The following is a 22,108-nucleotide window of genomic DNA, read 5'->3' as shown; positions in this document are numbered from 1 at the left end:
CAGCCCGCTGGGGTGCTTCCCCTGCTGTCCTCAGGAGCATCAGTACTTGGGGTCGGCAGGGTTCCCTGTGTCCTGGAGACCCCAGCCCAGAGCCCAGCTGGAGTGGGCTAGGTGGCCTGGTCCCATGCAGGTGGTGCCCCTGCGGGCCATTGTGGCCGTGCCTGAGCTGCAGCTCTCCACCAGCTGGGTGGACTTCGGGACCTGCTTTGTGAACCAGGAGCGAGTCCGGGAAGTCTACCTGATGAACCTGAGTGGCTGCCGGAGCTACTGGACCGTGCTGATGGGTATGTCCTGCCTTCCCACCTGCCCGCTGCTCCCCTGTGGGGCTGTGCCAATAATACAAGACCCGCACGAAGGGGCCCGTGTGCTCTGTCCCTGCAGGCTGGCTCCCAGGGCTGGCACCACCTGCAATTCATGCAGAGACAGCCAGTCCCCCAATCCCGAGTGACCCAGGCTTGCCCTGGCCTGGGGTGCTCGCCAAGACCGGGGGTGCACACCCGAGATGCTGGCAGGCCTCCGGGTGGGTGAAGGCTTCCCAGGGCGGCACGTGGAGCTGCCTGAGCTGGCGTGTCCTCTCTTCCCCTCCTTGCAGGCCAGCAGGAGCCAGCCAAGGATGCTGTGGCCTTCAGGGTCTCCCCAAACAGTGGGCTGCTGGAGGCACGACCCACCAATGCACCCCCAAACTCCATCACCCTGCAGGTTTACTTCACTGCCAGGTACAGCCCCTCCTGGCCTCCCCCTCACTGTCCACAGGGCAGGAGCCCCTGCCCAGGGTCCCCTCCTAACCTCTGCCCCACCCGCTCCCCACAGGAGCAGTGAGCTGTACGAGTCTACGCTGGTGGTGGAAGGCATGCTCCACACGTGGAAACTAGAGAGGGGATGAGCTGGTAGCTCAGGCCTGTAGCTACTCTGAACAGCTCCCGGGATGGAGGAAGATCCTTTCAGAAAGGGCAGTATTTGAAACAATTTAATATCCAAAGGGAGAAAAACGTTCCTGGTTAAGCAGAAATAGTAAAGCACTTCCTTAATCTGATCATGGCTATCTACAACAAACTTACGAAAAATATCACACAATGTTGAAATGGTGAATAATTTCCCTTTAAAATCAGGGGTAAGGGCCAGTGTGTTGGCTCACGCCTATAATCCTAGCACTTTGGGAGGCTGAGGCAGGAGGATCCCTTGAGGCCTGGAATCTGAGTTTGCAGTGAGTTGGGATGATGCCACCACACTGCAGGCTGGGAAGAAGAGCAAGACTCTGACTCAAAAGAAAAAAACAACAAGAAAAAATCAAAGGTAATGCAAGGATGCCCACACCCACCACTTCTTTTCCATGTTGTACCAGGGGAACTAGCTAGTACAGTAAGGCAAGAAAAAGAAGTATAAGACAAACATTGGAAAGGAAGGGACAATAGAGACAATTTTTAAGAAGGCTGTGGATATAAAACCAACATACCAAAGTCAAATTGCACTTCTCAATGCTAGCAACGAATGGAAAATGAAATTAAAAAAACAAAAAGACAAAACATTTACAATAGCTTAAAACATATCAAGTACTCAGGAATGCATCAAAAACATACAAGGGTTCTATGGAGGAAACTATAAAACTATAAACTATAACTTTACCAAAGGATTTTAAAGAAGACCTAAACAAACATAGAGACACTATAGCATGTTCTTAGATTGGAAGACTCAATATTGTAAATTGTTCAATAGAGTCATCACAATCCCAAACAAAACCCCAACAAGTTATTTGTTGTTGCTGCTCTTGTGGAACTTTGCAGGCGGACTCGAAGATTTACATGGAAGTGCAGAGGGCCAAGAAAAGCCAAGACCGTTTTAAGAAAAAACAGTGTGGGAGAACTTGCTCTCCTGGATATCACACCACTACATAAGAAAGTGTAGTATTGACACAAGAATGGCAAACAGGCCAGTGAAAAAGACGGGGAACCAGAATCAGACCCGCACGCACAGTCACTTGATTAATGATGACACTCAGACTAGTAGGGAAAAGACCATCTTTTGGACAAGGGGGCCTGGAAAAATCAGGCATCCGTATTTAAAAAATGAAACTGGGCCGGGCGAGGTGGCTCACGCCTGTAATCCTAGCACTCTGGGAGCCGAGGTGGGAGGATCGCTTGAGGTCAGGAGTTTGAGACCAGCCTGAGCAAGAACGAGACCCCGTCTCTACTAAAAATAGAAAGAAAGATCTGGACAGCCAAAATTATACATATAGAAAAAAATTAGCCGGGCATGGTGGCGCATGCCTGTAGTCCCAGCTACTCAGGAGGCTGAGGCAGAAGGGTTGCTTAAGCCCAGGAGTTTGAGGTTGCTGTGAGCTTGACGCCATGGTACTCTAGCCCGGGCAACAGAGTGAGACTCTGTTTCAAAAAAAAAAAAAAAAAAAAGGAAACTGTAAGCCTTCTTCACACCATGCAGAATAAAACAACCTCAGGTGGATTACAGATGTAAATCTGAAAGGCAAAAAGAAAAAATTTTTTAAGGGAAAAAGCAAACCAAAGCGGGAGAAGGTGTTTGCAATGCATGTAAATGGCAGGGGACATGTGGCAGGAATAAAGCACTCCTGCAAATCCCTAAAGACAAGAACAGGCAACTCGATACAAAAATAGGTGAAAGACTTGACTAGGTATTCACAAAATAAGAAATCCAGGTGGCCAATAGGTATATGAAAAGGTGCTCAACCTACTTAGGAATCAGAGAAATGCAAATTTAAATCCAAGAGCTACCCCTACACAGCCACAGGTTGGGTAAAATGTAAAGGTCTGAAAACATTAAGTATTGTCAAAGATGTGACATACAGGAAGTCTTCTACCCTGATTTTAAAAAGTGTAAGTTGAAATGCCACTTTGGATAATGGCGTGCGTGGCATATCTATCAAAGTTGAAACGACGTATACTCTCCGGTCCAGCAGTCCTGCTCCCAGGTAAAGAGATGAGAGAAACCAGGTTTCTATGCTCCAGGATACAGTTACAAGAAGGTTCATAAAAGCATTTTTCATCATAGCACATTTTCACCATTTGGAAACCACTGGAAGGTTTATCACAACTAGAATATATGAACTAAAATAAAACCTTACGGCTCCCCGCAACCGGCTGACTGAATAGACCCCCCTCTTGGCCAAGGGGATATCCTAGAACTAAATTACCTGCCTGAGAGGGAGGTCAGACATGCCTCATCATGCCCTCCCCCCCTTCTTGGAGATATCCTTTGTAACCCATTAACAGGCCTAAGGCTGTGCAAGACAAACCTGCAGGTCCTCAATTTACACAACCAATATATGTCTGGTGGCTCGTCTCTGATTAACAGACTTCCTTATCTTAAAACATTCCAGGCCTTTAGGCAAAGCTTCATGTCTTTACCAATTACAAGTCAAAGAATCTTTAAACCCATCTGTAACCTGTAAGTCTCCTCTTCGAGATGGCCCACCTTTTCGAGCCAAACCGATATATGCCTTCCATGTATTGATTTATGACTGCACCTGTAACCCCTGTCTCCCTGAACTGTATAAAACCAAACTGTAACCCAACCTCAGTGAGTCTACTTGCCCAAGGCTTCTTGGGTGTTGCTCCAGGTCATGATCCTCAAATTTGGCTCAGAATAAATCTCTTTAAAATTATTTTACAGAGTTTGGCTTCTTTTCCGTTGATAAATGGATGAATAAACTGCAGTACATTTGTACCATAGAATACTCTACAGCATAAAAACAAACTACTACCTGTGATGATATGCATGAATCTCAGAGTTGAGTGAAAGAAGCAAGGGTTCAAACTGTGACTTAAAAAGTTCAAAAGCTGTCAAAGGTAACCTATGTTGTTAGAAGGTGAGTAATTACCTTGGAGGAAGGGGAGAAGTTGACTGGGAGAGGAAGGAGGGAGCTTTGAGGTGCTGGTAATTTCCTCTTTCTTGATACCAGTGCTGAATACTAAGTATGTGCTTTGTGATAATTCACAAAACCATTCATTAAAAGATTTATGCACTTCTCTATGTGTTTTTCTTAAATTTAAAGGTTTAAAAGATAAGTATAGGCCGGGCATGGTGGCTCACGCCTGTAATCCTAGCACTCTGGGAGGCTGAGGTGGGCGGATCGTTTGAGCTCAGGAGTTCGAGACCAGCCTGAGCAAGAGTGAGACCCCATCTCTACCAAAAAAAAAAAGAAAGAAAGAAATAAAGAAAGAAATTATCTGGACAACTAAAAATATAGAGAAAAAAAATTAGCCGGGCATGGTGGCTCATGCCTGTAGTCCCAGCTACTTGGGAGGCTGAGGCAGGAGGATTGCTTGAGCCCAGGAGTTTGAGGTTGCTGTGTGCTGGGCTGACGCCACGGCACTCTAGCCCGGGCAACAGAGCGAGACTCTGTCTCAAAAAAAAAAAAAAAAAAAATTTCTGGTAGTCATATTTCAAAATGTTCTAAAAATGTGCAATTAATTTTAATGTTTTATTAGCTTAATATAGCAAAACTATTATTTTTACATGTAATCTATATAAAACGTACAGGTGAGATACTTTATGTTTTGTTTTGTACCATCTTGGAAATGTGGTGTGTTTTTTACAGTTCTAACACATCTCAGTTCATGCTAGCCACCCTTGGGCCCTTGGCAGCCACATCTGGTTAGTGGCTACTGTGTGGGACAGCATGGGTCTAGTCTATTAAACTGCATAATGTCAAACTCTAAGTGACATTAGCCATGGGTTAGGTAAACAACTAGGCAGGTCCTATCTGGAACTGACTCACAAGCCGTGGCCACCTAAGAAAACCTGAGGTCGTGTGGGGCTGTGCTAGGTCCCGCCGCCAGCTGCCAGCTCCTTCACACCCAGGCGGCCCCAGCAGCTTTCTGTCCTGACCCCTCTCTTCCTCCTGTTCCCTGCAGCACTGGCTGACTCCTCCTGGCGAAGCAACTTGAGGAGAGGTGTTTAAACATGGCTAATGTATTTGCCATCACAGCTCACATACGGGCGGCCCCCAGAAGCAGCAACAGAGACTTTCTGAGCATCCTGTGGTCTTACAAGCAGACACTTTCTGAGACCCTTTCTGGGCCCTTCAAACCGCACTTTGGAGGCCATCCTGGGAAACCCAGGAAAGAGTGGAGGGACCAGAAAATGATGCTGAAAGCGGAAGGCGTGGGCACTGCTTCTTGCTGCCCAAAGCAAGCTGTCCCAACGCGTGTGGGAGCCCGAGTGCTGGGACGGCCGCAGCCGCGCTCTGCTTCCCTGCACTCCACCCTGCCCTGGGCCACCTGGGGTCTCGCTGCCTGGTTCCAAGAGAACTGACGTGATTTTGTCCTCCTCTCTCATGAGCTCTGAGGAGTTAGAAGGGAGCGACTCTGCAAGTTCATGACCTTGCAATAAATTGGGCACGTGTGCAGAGAAGAGAGGCCCAACCTCAGGAACTCCCCTCCCAGGGAGAGAGGAGGTGGCACTGAGGGCCTGGTCCCAGGGCTTCCAGTCTGGCTACCTGGCTGAGGAGTCCTGGGCTCCTCTGCCTGGGGAGCCCCAATGCTGGCTGGGAGCGGCAGGCTCACCTGCAGGGCAGTCGGGACTGTGGGCTGGGGTGTGGGGGCCTGTCCACAGGTAGTGGAGGTCAGAGGTCAGCTAGACTGACGCGACCAGGGAAGGCATCCCCGAGGAGGAGGAGATGGATAATCCCCAAGGCTATGCTTAATGTAGGAGCATCAGAGGAAAATAGAGTGAGAATGTCCCCTGTGATAGGACAAATGGGAGAAGATCTAATTATTTCTTTCCATCCCATCCCTACCCTGACAAGGGCATAAAATGGGGCTTTGAAATCTGAGTTGGGCCTGTGCTTGAGCTGGAAGCCCACCCACGCTAGCGGGTGCCTGGGCTGCAGGGCGTGGTTGGCATGGAGGTGCAGGGGACCCTCCATCCACGCAGGCCCTCATGCACGTGACCCCCTGCCTCACCCCAAGAGCTCCTCACTGTCCCCAAGGGATTAGCCAAAGACACTAGGAGCCTAGGGGATCTGTCTGACCTGCCCTCCAACAGGCCAGGGCCTGTGGCTTTTGACGCAGCCAACATTGACCTGGCATCTCAAGACCAACATGGTACTTTTATTGGAATGAATCCCAGCCTCGCTTCCCCAGGTGGGGCCAGTTTTGCATCTTGAGGGCTGGCCCTGCCCCCTAGGCTGGACTGGGCCTGGAATTTGTGGCCTGGAATCCAAGACGCCATACCCAGCCACTCGACTTCAACTGGAGAAGGTCTGGGGGCCTGGCCTCAGGGCTCCTGCTTGCTTTCTTCCTGGCCTCTGAATTCCTTCAAGGCAGTTTTGGTGAGAGGGTGTAGGTCCAGTCTCAGGATCTGGGCATTGAGAATGGCGTTCCTGGATGCTTCCGGAGACACGTCAGCAGACATGTCATCAGACACGTCATCAGGTATTTCATCAGACACGTCTTCCTTGCTCATGTTCCTGAAGGAACCATCAGAGGGTGAGTGCCAGGCCATATCACTCTGGAGGCTGAGAAAAGCAGCCACTCTGAGGCACCTTCAGCTGTGCCCGACCCTGCCTTCCTGAGAGGTGGGGCTTTCTCGCTCCCACAGGTCCCCAGCCGAGCTTCCCAGTAGGCCCAGGAGGGACCCTCACCTCCAGGATCAGACCTGCTCCATCTCCCAACTCTAGCCAGACCCTTCACTTTTCTGTGTCCTTGGGGTTTGGGCCGCCATCTTCATTGCTAGCATTTACTGAGCCCTTGCCACGTGCCAGACCCTGTGCCAACCGCCTTATGTGGGTTTAATCCTCTCAAAAACTCTGTGGGAGGGAAGGCTGGACTACATGGCCTTACCTCTGTGTGCCTCAGTTTTCTCATCTGTAAAATGGGGATAACGACAGGACTTACCTCACCTCTGGTGGTTTTGAGGACAAAGTGAGATAAGGCACAGATAGAACAGGACCTGACATGTGGTAAACACTCAATAAAGGCCGGTTAGCTTTATTACTATGTTATCATTCCATTTTGCAAAGGAAGAACCTGAGTGTCTCAGAGGTATGAGGTGACTTCCTTATGCACACACTAGGAAGTGGTAGCACAGAAACAGAAATGCAGGTCCTCTGGCTCCAGAGCCCATGTCCTTAAGCACTATGTACTCTTTCTCTGCTGTGTGATACTTCCCCTCCCTGCAGTGGGCCACACTCTTATTCGTCCTTCAAAGCCCTACTTAAATGTCCCTCTGTGATATTTTCCCCAACTCCCCCCAAATTAAAGTTCCACTCGTGTTAGACTCCTACAAGTCCTGCGCATCGTGCAGTCATAGACCACTAGTGATAACTGTTTGCATATCTGTCTCATAAACTATGGCTTGCTCAAGGGTGGGGACCTCTGGCCTCTTGTGGACAGTTTAGCCCTGGCACACTGTCTAGAACATGTAGCTCCAATGAGAGTTTGAGGGAGGGAGGGAGGAGGATGATGGTGGGGAGGAGGGCAGAGGAAGGCCAGAGGCAGTGACTCCTATAGTATAGAGGAAAGGGCACCGTAGGACCTCAGGCCACCTCTTTTCCTCCCTGGTTCTTACCCGCAGGTCTGGGAAGAGAGTGATGGGCTCATTGGCACAACCTCCAGAAGGGATATTTCTGCCAATCATGACAAGTGTTCTTTAGGAGACACTTAGGAGACCAGAGGCCAGCAATGCCCATGGAGGTGCTGGGTGGAGCCCAGTTCCCAAATGGGGGCCTGGGCTGCAGGGGCCAAGAGGCCAGAGTCATTAATGAAGCCTGGGTCCTTTAGGAGGGACTGGGAGTTCAGACAGGAAAGGAGCAGTACCCAGAGAGCCGGTGCCCTGTGCCCTGGGAGGGGAAGGAGCCTAGGGCATCCTCTGGAGTGCTCCCGGAAGTGTCCCCAAGGGCAGTGCCCAGTCCGGCCAGGCAGACAGGGGCAAGGAAAGGAGAGGACCTGCCCAGGCTGGGTCAGGAGAGCCAGGCAGGATGGGAGCGGCAGAGGCTGGGCTGGCCCAGCCCTGGGAAGGTAGCAGCATCCAGAAGAGCCAGGAAGACTGCTGTGGACACAGACCCTTCTGGCAAAGGGGCTGGGCTGGACAATGCCTGACATTCTCTCAGTGCCAGTGGCTTCAGAAGCAGGCCACTTGGGGCCTGGCACATGTACCTTAAGTGTGGGAAGTGCTCCAGGCTATCACAGAGGGGCTGATTTCGAGATTCTGGCAGCAGGGAGGAGAAGCCCAAGGCCATGATGACTGAGACCAGGCAGAGGAAGAAGGGCAGGATGGAGGGGCCGTGTCTTATGATTGTCAGGGACAACATGGCTCCAGCCACGGAGGACAGAGTCACCAGCCCCAGACCTGTAGACCTGAAAGTGGAGGAGAGAGCTGGTCTGGAGGGCCTCTTGGCAGAGCCGGCTGGGGTGGGGGAAGCTCCTGCCTGAAAGCCCACGCCCTCCAGTCTCCGCCATGTCCCATCTCAACGTGTGTCCCTCACTGTGGGGGATTTAGCACTACATTGATTTAGAGTAGGCAGCACTTGCCTTTGGGCGTCCCTTGGGGCGGTCAGGAAGGGGACAGGGAAGGTCCATGCAGCACTGTGTGGATGTGGGGACAGAAGGCAGGGGCAGTGATGCTGGGGGGCAGGAAGACGCCGCCGCCATCACCAACCTTGGGAAGAGGCTGAGCCTCAGCATGGCCCAAACACGTTCCAGGCAGTGAGTGCAAGGCGGGGACTGGAGTCAGACCACCTGGGGCCAAAGCCCAGCTCTGCCACTTACTGTGTCTGACCTTGGTCACATGCCTTTATCTCTCTGGTTTCCTTGTCTCAAATAGGGTTAACGGTAGTGTCTGTGGGATTTTTTTGGATTTGGGGTTGTTAAAGGAGATAATCCATGTGAGTCCCTTAGCGTAGTGTTTATCACCAGGCAAACACCCAATCTTAGCTGCTGCATTAATCTTATAACTGTCCGTCCCTCCCCTCGCCCCCTGGACCACCAGACCCCCTACCTGAGGACGGTGGGGAAGAGCTCAGCAGTGTGGAGGAAGAACACAGTGGCAGTGGCGGCCAGGCTGAACTGTCCAAGCATGATCACCAAGACCATCGTGGATTTCGGCTCTGTGGCCAGAAACATGGTCACCTGGGGCTGGGCCCAAGCTCCCCTCGACGCAGGAGGGAGGCTGCCCATCAGCCCTGTCTTGATCCCTCCCAGAAGGCATCTGAACAGACCTCCCCTACCACCTGGCGGCAGCCTCAGGCATTCAGCGAGAGGAGGGTCAGTCTGCCAGGGGCCCAGCCAGGCTGGGAGTTAGTGCAACTGCAGTGCGAGAGTTGGTGATCGGGGACGGGTGCCTCCCCCACGGCCCCCATGGCCTCTCAGGTCACCGTCCACATTGTTGCACCCAGTCCCCACATCTCCGCTACAGGCTCTCTGTCCTCTGTTCCTCCGCCTCACTCAGTGGCAGCGTGCCCCACGCCACCCGCCTGCTCCCCCTCAGGCATCCCCTCAGGGCCAGGCCTGTGTCCTGTGTGCCAGGATCCTGCCCAGGGCTCTCCCACCTGGGCTCTGCAAGGCGGTCAGGGCAGGGGGCGTTGGGTCCCTGGGGCCCGACAGCGGGAGCTGGTCCTAATCATCCCGAATGCCTGACTCTGGGCTGCGGGACCGTGCACTCTGAGGCAGTGACGACAGGCTGTGCGACAGGGAACCCCACTCCTCAAGGGAGGCGAAGGGGGAGTGCTTGTTTGCCTGCCCTGTCAGCGTCCCCAGACCCTGCCCCACCCTCACTCCCCACTCTGGACTCTGAGATGAAATCGGAGATCTGCTTTTATCCACTGGGGATTCTGTTCCTAGTTTCTCTCACACATCTAAGAGTTTTACATATTTCTGCTGCACTCAGTATAGATCTACTTTTCTAAAAAAAAACCACCAAGGGCCGGGTAGTGGCTCTTGCATTTAATCTAAGCACTTTGGGAGGCTGAGGCAGGAGGATTGCTAGAGGGAAGGAGTTCAAGACCAGCCTTAGCAAGAGCGAGACTCGGTCTCTACAAAAAATAGAAAAATTAGCTGGGCGTGGTGGTGTGCACCTGTAGTCCCCAGCCACTTTGGAGGCTGAGGCAGGAAGATCACTTGAGTCCAGGAGTTTGAGCTTGGAGTGAGCTATGGTGACGCCACTGCACTCTAGTCTGGGTACAGAGCAAGACTCTGTCCCCACCTCCCCACAATCCCTCCACTACCCACCAGAAAGTACCACCTACCAAGCAGTAGATGTTTAAGAATGAATCCGTTGCCTCGTTTTGTATTAGCCAGTCAACACTGCCAACATTTGTGAGAGGAAGGGTCCCAGTGGAGACACACAGTTCTAACACCCATGGAAAGGGAGGGAGACCCTCAGGGCAGACCCCGAAGCAGCCTCCCCTGCCCTGGCCCCCGCTGTCAAGAGGGCTCTGGCAGTCAGTAATTCTAAGTGGGTGTACACTGACACGTCCGCCCTGGGCAGTGTAGCTCTGTGTGCTGGGGCATGTTCATCGTCCGGGGCTTGTTGAGATTTTGAAAATACTGCCAGTCCTCCCCTGCTCCTTTTCTAGTGCTGATCCCACAGGAACAGGGCCCTGAGCCCCTGGGAAGGAGAGGCCTCCGTGCAAGCACAGTCCCTGAGAGTTGAACCCGATATCACACTCAATTTTAGGGGCAGGTTATTCCTGGTGGAGTGGCAGATAATAGGCATTTCCCAGGCAAAGGGGCTGCAGTTGAGAGGCGGGTGCTGGTGTAGCGGTTGAAAGAGTATTTCTGCTGTCATGCGTTCACATTGAACCATTAGGTCTGCTGTGGAGTGGATTGGAATCAGGTGGAAGGAGGCTCCCGCTCTCCCACACAAGGAGGATTCCACAGAACAGCACGCTCTGCTCTCTCAGGCCTCTGAGACTGTGGGTGTCCTGTCTCGGGGGGCCCCCTGGGAGGGGCAGTGCTCCAGGGATTGGCACCTGCTCTGGAGGGGCAGTAGCGGGGCGGTGGGCTGTGGGTGCAGGAGCTGGCTCCCAGGGTGTCTCCTTGGCCGGCCTGGGCAGACACGCTCGGCAGGGACTTGAGGAAGCTGGAAGGTTGGGCAGGCCCTGGGCAAGGGGAGCCGCACCTGCAGGGATGAACATGAGGACCAGGTACACGAGGGAAGCTTGGAGGAGAGTCATAGCCAGGCTCCACTTTCTGCCAACCTGATCCACGAGAAAGATGCAGCACAGCCGGGCAGGCACCTCCATGAGGCCAAAGACCACCTGTCTGAGGTAGATGTTGACGCCGATCTCTTTCATCGTGATTTGCAGGGTGAAATAGCCGTAGCTGCTGGTAAACCTGGGAGAGCCAGGAGAAAAACACACACAGGCACAGACGCACACAGTCACGGAGCCAGGGATAAAGACAGAGGCAGAGGAGAGAGGGTCAGGGTAGGACGAATGGATTAGAGAAATCTGCACAGAACCCTGTGCGGCGTGTCCCCGGGCCCTCTGCCCTGCAGCCCTGCCGTGCCCCACGCCCGCTCCCGCTCCTGCACTGGAGTCTCTGGCCTGCTCGTCTGTTTGCAGCCCCGGCCAGCCAGCTCTGCACACTCACCACACAACGCTCAACACCAAGGTCATCATGCAGAGTTGCCTGTTGCTGTAGAAGTCCAGGACAGAGGCGGTGGTCGTCTTCTTTCTGGGCAGCTGTAGCTACAGGACAAGCAGGACCGGCCAGAGGAAGGGCTGAGACCCCAGCTCGCTCCCCACTCCCAGGCCCCACAAGGTCTTCCCACCCCCACAGTGCCAGCTGGCTTTCGACATACCCCTGGCAAGGTTCAATTTTGCTGTCACCACTGTCCTCAGCAGTGGGCTGGGGACACCCTCTGGATGAGGAGGAAAGGGGTCTTTCCACAGCCCACTGCCCCACTCCTGGCCTGAAGCCTCTTACCTCATCCAGCAGACTTAAAGGAATGGTCCTGTTGTTCACAGCGGCTGCGTAGCACAGCAGCTCCTTGGCCTCCTTCACCTTGCCTTTCATCACCAGCCACCGCGGGGACTCCGGGAGAATCCTGCATGGCCCACCCCTCTCTTACCTCAGCATTGCAGGATGCCCCAGGGACACAAGTTGGCCCTATCCCAGCCTCAGCTGTGACCATCCATATCCAGCATGAGGTGACTTAAGATGTCGGGGCCTTGAAGGCCACCCCCAGTCTCAAGCTGCCCTCTGTTCATCCCTGGCAGTCAGCCCTGCCCCTGTGTAAGCCACACACAGCCACCCCACTGCTGTTTGGGGACACCCTTGGTGCTCACTGTCTCTGTCTACAGCCTCCTTTATCTACCCTCAGTCATCTCTAAGAGCTCGGGGACAACCCCATCTGCCCAGGCATGTGGAGGGCACCGGCCTCCAGGCCCACACCCTGTAGTCAAGCCCCCATTCCCGTAGTTGGGGTATCTCCTGGTATCTCCAGTCTCCCTCTGTCTCCCCAACAGGTGGAGAGGGTGAGGGGGCAGGACCCTGACTGTGGCCCCAGGGCTTGACCCTGCTTGGGTGCAGGGAGGGGTGAGTGAAGGCCTCCCCTCTGTCCTGCCTCTCCCCTGCCACATCCCCATTGCCTGTGGCCTCAGAATAACTCTCACCTCTCAGTTTTTTCAGATCCTCCCAGCCTGTCAGAATCCATGCAGATTAACACGTAAAGAACGTATGTGCCAGGAATTGTGCTTGGTGCCCTTGTATATATGGTCTTGTTTCATCCTCGCCCACATCTGGACCCAGCGTGATTGTCCTCATTTTACTCCCAGCCTCGAGACGTAAGGGCTTGCCCCAGGTCACAGAGGCAGAGCTGGTGTAACCTCAGCCCGCGCAGCTGCAACCTCCTCCTTACGAAACTGTGCCATCACCCCTGCTCATTCCTTGCTCCACCGCTCCCTCCCTGACCGGGACTATGAGGCTGGTGGCTGCAAACATACACTCAGGACACTGGAGACAACTTCATTCCCTCTCCTGTCCTGCTCCTCCTCCCTCCCCAGAGTCCAGCAGTCGCTCTTCCTTTTCCACCCTGAGGCTCAAGAACTTTTCTAACGAAAGTCATCAAACTGATGATTCAAAAAATGGGAAATTGACCACATGTGCACTGAAAAACCAGAATAAAATGAAAGATACCAGTTCTCAAGAACAATGAGAATGGGCGAGGGGACACAGGGAGAGAGAAGTGACAAATGCACCGAAACCCAGAGGGAGATGGAGGAGGACTTCTGACTGTGTCAGCAGGTGCCACGGACTGAATGTTGGCATCTCCCAAAGTTCCTATGTTGAAACCTGTCCCCGATGCGATAGTATTAGGAGGTGATTAGGTCATGGGGGGACAGCTCTCATAAATGGCATAAGTAACTGGATAAGAGAGGCCCAAGGAGCCTTCCACCATGTGTGGATGCAGCAAGAAGTCGCTGTCCGTGAGGGCCCTCATCAGACACCGAATCTGTTGGTGCCTTGATCTTGGACTTCACAGCCTCCAGAACTGCAAGCAATACATTTCTGTTGTTTATAAGGCACCCAGCCTAAGGTGTTTCATTATAGCAGCCCCAAAGTACGAAGACAGAAACTGGCACCCGGGGGTGGTGGTGCTGCTGTAACAAACGTGGAAGTGGCTTTGGAACTGGGTAATGGGCAGAGGCTGGAAGAGTTTGGAGGTGCATAGAAAAGCCCGAATCGCCATGAATGGAATGTTCAGGGTGATCTGGTCAGGGCTTGGCAGAAGAGGAGGGGTAGAAAGAAAGCCTCAATCTCCTTAGAGATTACCTGAGAGCTCACAAACGAAATATGGACCGTAAAGGCCATTCTGATGCAGTCTCAGATGGAAACAAGGACCATGTTATCGGAAACTGGAAGCAAAGCAATTCTTGTGAAAGACTGGCAAAGAACGTGCCTGAACTATACTCATGTCCTATTGTTTTGTGGAAGAAGGAACTTGTGAGAGATGAAATAGGACATTCGGCAGAAGAAATCTCTAAACAAACTGTTGAAGGTGTAGCATGATTTCTCTTTCCTGTTTATTGTAAAATGCAAAAAGAGAAAAAGAAATTTAAAGACAGAATTTATAATCATAAGAGAAGCAGAACTAAAGATTTGGAAAACTCTCAGCCTGGCCATGTCGTCCACTCCTTTCTCATGATTACCAATGTGTGTGTGGAGCGAACACCACGGATGCGGCCAAGCTGCTGCTTGATGACGAGGCTGGTTTGGATCAGCAGAAGCCAGGCACTATTCGTGAAGACTCTGAAAGAATGGCCCCAAAGGCATCTCGGAGATTGTGCTGTCCCTCCCATCACAGGCCCAGATTGCCAAGGCCTCGGCGACAGACCTATGTCAAAACAGGGACGAGGGGCACCGGCGGAACATCAGTGCTCACTGCTAGGAGCCCCAAGTCCCGCTCCCGCATTCAGGCGCAGCACTCCTTAGCCACCCCGGTGTGACCCCACTGGGCCTAACTGTGGTGCAGTCTGCAGCGGCCATCCCTCCGGAGGTCACAGGGGTGAACCATGGCAGTGTCCATATGGTGCCAACGGTGCAGGAGCACAGAGTGCAGGAGCTGTGGGTATGTGGCTGCCTCCACCTACATGTCATAGGATGCCCTGAAGAGCCTCAGAGCTCAGGGAGAGCGTGGCCACAGGGACAGGGCTGCCATAGAGCGCCCTTCCTAGGGCAGTGCCCAGCAGACCTGTGGGGACAGGTCCAGCCTGCAGACCTCAGACTGGCAGGGCCACCAGCGTGCAACTCCAGACTGGGATAGCTGCTGTGCCTGACTCCGGTGCGTGAGAGCTGCTGTGTGCGCCACACCCAGCAATGCCACAGGGGCAGAGCTGCCCAGAGCCTTGGGGCCCAACCCTGCCCCAGTGTGTCTGGAACCTGGGACTTTGACTCAAAGAAATTCATTCTGGAGCCTTAAGATTTAATGTTTTCCCTGTTGGGTTTTGGATTTGGAGGGGACCTATTATCCCTGTCTTCTTTCCTATTTCTCCATTTTGGAATGGCAATTCCTATCCTGTGCCTGTCCCACCATTGCATTTTGGAAGCACATAGTTGTTGATTTCACTGGCTCAAAGCTGGAGGGGAAATTGCCTTAGGATGAATCGCATCTTGAGTTTCACCTATATCTGATCCAGAGGATGTATTTTATATTATATTATTTTATTTTTTTACAGAAAGGATCTTGCTCTCTCATCTAAGCAGGAGTGCAGTGTCACAGTCATAGCTCACCATAGTCTCTAACTGCTGGGCTCAAGCCATCCCTCTGCCTCAGCCTTCCAAGCAGTTAGCACGACAGGTGTACTACAACACCTGAGTAATTTTTGTATTTTTTGTAGAGACGGAGTTTCTCTATGTTTGACAGGCTGGTCTGAAACTCCAGGTTCCAGTGATCATCCTGCCTTGGCAGCCCAATGTCTTGGGAATAGAGGCGTGAGCCATTGGGCCTGGCCTCTGAAGATATTTAGATGACACTCTTGACTTTAGAGTTTTGAGGTTATGCTGAACAAGTTAAGACTTTTGGGGCTATTGGGAAGGAATGAATGTATTTTGCATGTAGGAAGGACATGAATTCGGGAATGTTACAGTATGAATGTGTGTCCTTCCTGAATTCATATATTGCAACCTATCTCTAATGCAATAGCATTAAGACGTAGGGCCTTTAGGACGTGATGAGGTGATGAGGGCAGAGCCCTCAGAAATGGGATAAGTGGCCTTAGAAAAGAGGCCAAAGGGAGCTTGTTTGTCTGTTTTGCCGTGTGAGAACACACAGGAGGTAGCACTGTAGAAACAGGTCGTCACCAGACACTGAATCTGCTGGTGCCTTGATCGTGTGACTCCAGCCTCCAGAACTGTGAGCAATAAATGTCTGTTGTTTATAACTTACCCAGGCTGAGGTATTTTGCTATAGCCGCCTGAACAGACTCAGCCAGCAGGCAAAGCCCATGCCACACAGTACACACAGGGAGGTCCTGGTCCCAGAGGACCCTGGACACCCCAGGTCTCACCCATGGGATTGCTCTGGTTGCCTCTGTAGTTTGCACCAAGAGCATCGGGAAGGCTGGGGAAGTAGACAGTAGCGGGGACAAGGGCTGAGGATAAACAGAGGGGGACTGAGTGGAAGTCCCCGTAATGATGACAGGAGTTCTAGCCCCAGGCTCGCCTGGGGGCACAGCAGCGGGAGCCAGGCAGCAACCTGGCTTTGGCATTCCTGAGAAGAGAACATGCACTAGTAGTGTTCTCGAAGTGTGGTCAGCAGACCAGCGGTATCACCTTCATCCAGGAGCTTGTTAGAAATGCAGATTCTCAAGCCCCATCCCAGCCTTGCTCATTCAGAAGCTCTGGGGGCAAAGACCAGCTGTTGGTGTTTTAGTAAGCCCCCAGCGTGATTCTGCTGCCCATGTAAATTTGAGATCCATTACTCCGAAGATTACCAGTCAGCTTCCTCTCACACAGTTTCCCACTAGCTTCTTAGAGACCCTCTCTAACATCAGGGGATGACCAAAGGTGACTAAATATTGAAGAAAACCCCCCAAATTAAAAAGGGTCTAAAATAATCAAACAGAAAGAGTGCCCTAGGAGGACACAGACAATGTAGGGAAAAGGAGGGAAAAAGAAAACAAGACTCTAACTTGTATCCTAAAAACACTGGAGAATGTTTTGTAATTTCATATTCATAAAAGAAGATCTAGGTGCTATTGAGAAAAATAAAATAAAATCAGAGAACAAGGAACAGCAGTGTAACAGAATGTAAAGTGGAACTTTTCTGTCCTGGAATTTCAGCTCAAGTGCCAAGCCGGAATGAATGCATGAGAAATGCACATTCTAAAGAGAGGTGTTACCAACACCCAGGGCAGGATGTACTAGAAACATAGCAACACGCTCCAGTGGCCACGGCCCCCGGCCACCTACAGAGGCTGCAAATCCGGTTCATGGAAGTGAACAGGTCTTGAATCTCTTCTCCATGCCACTTCCATGCTGCCCTCCCTTCCCCAAGCCAGGCCAAGACAACTCCTCAGACAGACCTGCGGGAAAGGGCGTCGGCTGTCCCGCACTCGGGATGGAGCTCACCGACTCAGAAATTTAGGGGCTTGAGCTGGCACTCCAGACCGTAAGGCAGTTTATGGGAGAGTTAACGTCTGTCTCCTGCAGCCTGAGGGCCCACGGAAACCCAGAGCATGTTGCCCCTCTCTCACCTGGGTATAATTAAAGCAAGAGGTTGGTTGGTGGGAGCAGCACACCATGGCAGGGTGGGGGTTGGGGGAGAGTGAGGTCTTCTGGCCAAGTGGACTCTGCTGTCTCAAAGGCACCCCATGTGCTGGGTGAGGAGACCCCTACAGAGAGAGGCTGTGCAGTGGGTTGCAGGGACAGGAGCTGAGGGAAGAAACAAGAGAGCGCTGGGACCATTAGGAAGCTCCAGCTCTCGGAGACCTACAGAGGGACTCCTGAGACTGCTGGCATTTGAACACCGACCCATGCAGGTCGCTGACAGACTGTGACCACCCTAGTCATGTAAGTCATTGGTCTCTTTTCTCTGATGCACCCTGCCCTGCTGAAAAACTGGGAACAGAGGACACAGAAGGAAGAATGTTAGGTCGGAACCGACCTTGTCCCCTTTGGCCACTAGCCTGAGGGAGAGGCCAGGCACAAGCTGTGGATTTAATGTAAGGCTGACATTTTAAATTAAACTGGACTGGATTTTTTAATGACTGAAAGTGAGTCTTTATTATCAAAATGAGACTTATTCTTATCACCAAGAATGGCTGGAAGGAGATGGAACCTGCCCAAGATATTGTCAAGTGTCAAGGAAGGGACACTGACAGGACAGGTTTGAAGACAGTGGCTGAAGAAAAATGTGCTCAGCTGAGTTCAGCCCATTCAAAAAGCTGTCTACGCGCGCCATGCAGTACTGTGAAGGCATCTACCATAAGAAAGAGCTGAAAGAGTTCAGTGTGATAGTTCTGGGCAAGGAATCAGGGACTGGGGGGAGCTGAAATTGGGCTTAGTTTTCATCACAAACCTCTCAATATTATTTAGTTTTTAATTTAGTTTCAATCATAGGCATCTATTACACTAATAACACTTATTAAATGTTGAATGTCAAGCCATGAACCCCTATTTCCCAGTGAGTTCTTTCAGCTGTCTCCCTCGCACCTCCCTCTCTGCCTTCCCTCCGTCCCTCCCTTTTCCCGCCTGCCCAGGGCCAGCCATGCCACCTCACTCTTGCCCTCAACCCTCCTGCTGACGCCTGCAAGTGCCGCTCCACCGGGTGCCCTTTCACAGCTTCAATCGCCCAGGTTCCTGTCTGTGACTCCCTGGAACTGACGAGGTCAGGGGCCCTCCCCTGACTCTGTCTTGGCTGCCCACACAGTCCTCACTTTCTCCCTCTTTCCCCACGAGAGTCATCTCCTGGGTGGCTCCATTTCTTCAGCTCCTAGACTCCTCAACCTCCTGCCACGGCAGTGAAGCCACCTCAAGAAGGTCACCACGGCCAGTAGACCCTTCCCTAGCCTCACCTCTCTTGCCTTCAAGCCTGACCCTTCCCTTGTCCTTGAACCCTTGCCTTTCAACATTCTTCCTCCTGGTTTTCTCACCACCTCTCTGACATCTCTTTGAGGGTCTCCTCTGAGGGGTCCTAGGGCCGGGGTTCCAGAGGCTCTGCCCTTGGCTCCTTCTCCCAGGCACATGCACTTTCTCCCAGCAAAATCCTCCCCGCTCCCCCAGCTTTGGGGACCCTCCACACCCTCCTCCATCTGCAGCCCATCAGACCCCGCCTGTGCATACCCTGTGCTCGCTTGCTCACCAGATATAGAAGATGAGGGGGAACACAGGTAGTCCGCCCACCAGAAACAGCAGCCGCCAGTGGGGAATGCTGTAGGCAAGCCCAGTCAGGAACAGGATCCCCACATCGAAAAAGCAGTGTGCCAGGATGATGCCATGGGCCCGGTGCTCACCCCCTAGCCACTCGGTGACTGTGCAGAGGCCAAGAGGACAAAACCACAGTCAGCTCAAGGTCCCCAGGGCTGCCCCTGCATCCAGCCTTTTGAGATGCCCACCCTGCTCTGGACAGTTCAGATTGGGCAAAGGTTCTTCTGCCTGCTTGCGACCTGCACTGGGTCCGAGGCTCTGTGGAGGACCTCCCACTGAGAAGAGCACTCCTGCCAGGGAACCCTGAACACCCCAGGCAATTACAGCTAAGAGGGTGTACTGAGGGCTTTCGCATCACATAGGCCAGCGTGAAATCCCAGCTTCTTCACTTAACTGCTGTGTGACCCTGAGCAAGTTGGTTAACTTCTCTGAAGTACCCTCCTCAGCTAACGGAATAATAGAATAGTTCCTACTGAATAGTGTTGTCAGGATGAAATCAAACAATGCTTCTAAAGGGCTTAGCAGCTGCCTGGCCTTTCTTAAGAGCTCAATAAATGTACGCCATGGGTGTGCAGGTATGCAAGGAGTATGGGGGGCAGGGAATGTGTGGGCTGTGAGGGGTTTAGCATAGAGGATGAAGGTGGAAGTGCATTCTGGGCATCTCCAGGCAGCCAAGAGTGGAGATTTCTTCCACTTCTACCCACCCAGTTAGGGACTGACTCTGTGTCTTCTGGGCTTCCAGCAGGGACAGGCCAGCCCAGTGCCACCCCAACCATTTGCCACCAGCCAGACCCTGCCAAGTCCAGCCTAGGGCAGACTCTGTTCCCATGTCTCCCTGCCATGCCCAGCCCAGGCTGACCTCCCCATCTAACCTCCCGGCACAGCACACACAGACCCCGCCTCCGTGCCCCCTCCTAGGCAAACCCCATCCCCTGCCGTTGCCACCGTGCCTCCCCCGCCCCTCCCCTGACCCCGTCCCCGACCCCTCTCCCTGGGAGGACCAGTCTCACCTAAACTCATGCTGCTGATGGCATAGCCCACCAAAGCCTGTGAGGCGCAGAAGCGGAAGAACAAATACAGGTTAAAACTGTTCACGAAGGCGGTCCCGAAGCCGAAGACGGTCAGCACGAGCAGCGACAGCAGGGTGGCAGGGTAGCGGCCCATCCTACAGGTGAGGAAGGGAGGCTGCACGGCGCGCCAGGATCTCCTTGGCTGGCCCCAGGCGAACACCTGGGCCAGGCCCTGAACCACCCATGGGACCCCAGAAAACCTCTAACCCCGCCTCCCTCACCATGAAACTCTTCAACTCGGAATGCCCAGGAGGAGGAGGCGGAGACTCTGGGGGACTCACTTGTCACTTATGAGCCCGAACATGAAACAGCCTGTCAGGAGCCCCGCTACGAACGTGGTGTGCATGGTGTCCTTGTACAGCTCCCTGCCACACACCAGGTCAAACTGCAGGTCAGACAGGGGATCCATGGGTAATGGGTTTCCAACCAGGGCAGCCTTTGGCTCCAGAGACTGAGCCTCACCCCAGAGCGGGACGTATAGGCACGGGAACCTGGGGTACGGATGGGTAACTGTGCAGCCTGTCTCAGCTGGGCCTCAGCTCTGTTCCTTCTGCACCCTGTCCCGCACCTAGCAGACACTGGCACATGGGCCCCGGGAGAGCAGTCAGAGGCTTATCCCCGATACGGTGGGGATAGGCAGGGAGGTAACTGAGCCAAGGCAGGAACCAGCGCAGACCCTTTCCTGGAGGCAGATGCTAGACCCCAGCCTGGAGATTCAGATGAGGCAGCTCTGTGCTGTAAAGGGCCCAGGTTGCAGCTCAGGTTGAGAAACCCTGTAAGAGATACCTGAGTAAAGCTGTTTCTTTCCCCATTCCCTATCTTCTTTGGGTTCAAAGGGCAGAGCCACAACTATAGAAGCAACTCCCCAGGCAGATGGGATACCCTGCCATCCAACACCTGTCTCTACCTGAAATGTGCTCTATAATGCATAGGCAGGGCCAGGGCTGGGCAGCAGCTATCCTCATTTTTTGCCCAGGCCCTGCTTCTGTAGGATGACATCAGGCTAATGGCTTTCTGTGTCTCAGCCTCAGTTTCCCTGCCTGTTCACTGAAGGAAGGGGCACATCCCTGGGCCTGTGGGGTAACTACAGAGACCCCAAGACACAGCATACCTCATTGATTAGTGATCGTCTCTTGGCACCAGGATAGATCCACCCATCTTGGCATGTGTCTGTGTAGTTGAGGCCAAATTGGATAATAGAATCTAGATCCCAGGACACAGGTAAGTACATTCGGCATGTCTGAAAAGTGCCATTGGGTTCTCGGGGCAGGGTCAGATTCAGTTGCTCAGCCTCTGACAGGTTGGGGCCCACGGCCAAGATCCAGCTGGTGTTGCAATATGGCTTCTGGGCTTCCAACACGAACTGATCCACAAACAGGAAGAAGCCAGATATGATGTTGGGGATGAAGGTGAGGGCCACCAGCCTCCGCTGGAATGTGCCAAACTGCCCCACTGCATCCAGGATGGGAGCAAACTTGTCACCCTTCTTGACATCAATGACCCTCAATGATTTCTCAAACCAGGAATGGGATTGCATTGATGTCTCACGCTGGTTCACATTCCTGGAAGTGTCCTGGGATCCAGGCTCTACCTTGGAGTTGTTTTCTTCTGCCATCTGTTCAAAGAAAGAATGGAGCTCAGTGTCTACTGACACCACTTGCTAGACCTCAGAGACCAGCCTGGGAGCCACTGCCCAGAAATTGGCCTCTGGCTTGAAACCTAGTGTTCTCAGTACTTCCCTCTTTTGCTTCTGATGTTTCTTAGTTAATATAATTGTCCCCGATTGGTCCAACCATCCCTGATTTTTACTGCAAATTAAGATTTTTAATGTGTTAGAAAATGGTATGCTTCTGTTGTCTTGAATGACTAAGATCTTAGGAAGTCTCCTCCTGCAACTTCCCCACAACTGAAACTTTATTTGCACATGCACTGAGTCACCAGTGGTCTTGCAAAAGGCAGAAGAGACCCTTTCTTCCACAACAAACAAACAAACAAAGACCTGTATCAGGAGTGGCAGGAGCTGAGGCCAATGTGGGAGGCTGGAAGCCTAGGCCAGGGCAGGTGGGGAGCCAAGGCTGCTGCAGTGGGCACTGTGATGGCAGGTGACAGACTGCCACATGGTGCCACACTGGAAAGGCAGGTAAGGGGGAGGAGGAAGGCAAGCAGTACTGACAGAAGGATATCACCCTGGAGTAG

The 22,108-nt window shown here is 52.8% G+C and overlaps 2 protein-coding genes across 2 annotated transcripts; one reads left to right on the top strand and one right to left on the bottom strand.

The window, feature by feature from the left end:
• Positions 1-56: 56 nt before the first annotated feature.
• Positions 57-2,264, top strand: LOC138386775 (deleted in lung and esophageal cancer protein 1-like). The gene is made up of 3 exons (XM_069473442.1): positions 57-284; positions 593-716; positions 811-2,264. Exons 1-3 carry the CDS (start codon positions 125-127, stop codon positions 881-883), a joined length of 357 nt encoding a protein of 118 aa, XP_069329543.1. The 5' UTR covers positions 57-124; the 3' UTR covers positions 884-2,264.
• Positions 2,265-6,249: 3,985 nt separating this feature from the next.
• On the bottom strand, positions 6,250-21,527 carry SLC22A14 (solute carrier family 22 member 14). The gene is made up of 10 exons (XM_069472029.1): positions 21,024-21,527; positions 20,194-20,297; positions 19,853-20,007; positions 18,778-18,946; positions 11,901-12,021; positions 11,565-11,662; positions 11,090-11,306; positions 8,971-9,077; positions 8,130-8,330; positions 6,250-6,442 (listed from the first exon to the last, which is right to left on the bottom strand). The coding sequence occupies exons 1-10, from the start codon at positions 21,525-21,527 to the stop codon at positions 6,250-6,252; spliced, it is 1,869 nt and encodes a 622-aa protein (XP_069328130.1).
• Positions 21,528-22,108: the final 581 nt, after the last annotated feature.

This window comes from Eulemur rufifrons, chromosome 7, assembly GCF_041146395.1.
Source record: "Eulemur rufifrons isolate Redbay chromosome 7, OSU_ERuf_1, whole genome shotgun sequence".
NCBI lineage: Eukaryota > Metazoa > Chordata > Mammalia > Primates > Lemuridae > Eulemur > Eulemur rufifrons.
Note: the sequence above shows the minus strand (reverse complement) of the source record. Positions and strands in the feature narration are given on the sequence as shown.

Bases quoted from the DNA above. Each gene is read 5' to 3' on its own strand.
- LOC138386775 (XM_069473442.1), top strand. From the start codon at position 125: ATGCAGGTGGTGCCCCTGCGGGCCATTGTGGCCGTGCCTGAGCTGCAG. The intron at 285-592 runs GTATGTCCTGCC...CCCTCCTTGCAG, and splicing joins CTACTGGACCGTGCTGATGG to GCCAGCAGGAGCCAGCCAAG. The intron at 717-810 runs GTACAGCCCCTC...CGCTCCCCACAG, and splicing joins CAGGTTTACTTCACTGCCAG to GAGCAGTGAGCTGTACGAGT.
- SLC22A14 (XM_069472029.1), bottom strand. From the start codon at position 21,527: ATGGCAGAAGAAAACAACTCCAAGGTAGAGCCTGGATCCCAGGACACT. The intron at 20,298-21,023 runs GTATGCTGTGTC...TCTGACCTGCAG, and splicing joins GACGATCACTAATCAATGAG to TTTGACCTGGTGTGTGGCAG. The intron at 11,307-11,564 runs GTGAGTGTGCAG...TGGCTCTCCCAG, and splicing joins TTGGTGTTGAGCGTTGTGTG to GTTTACCAGCAGCTACGGCT.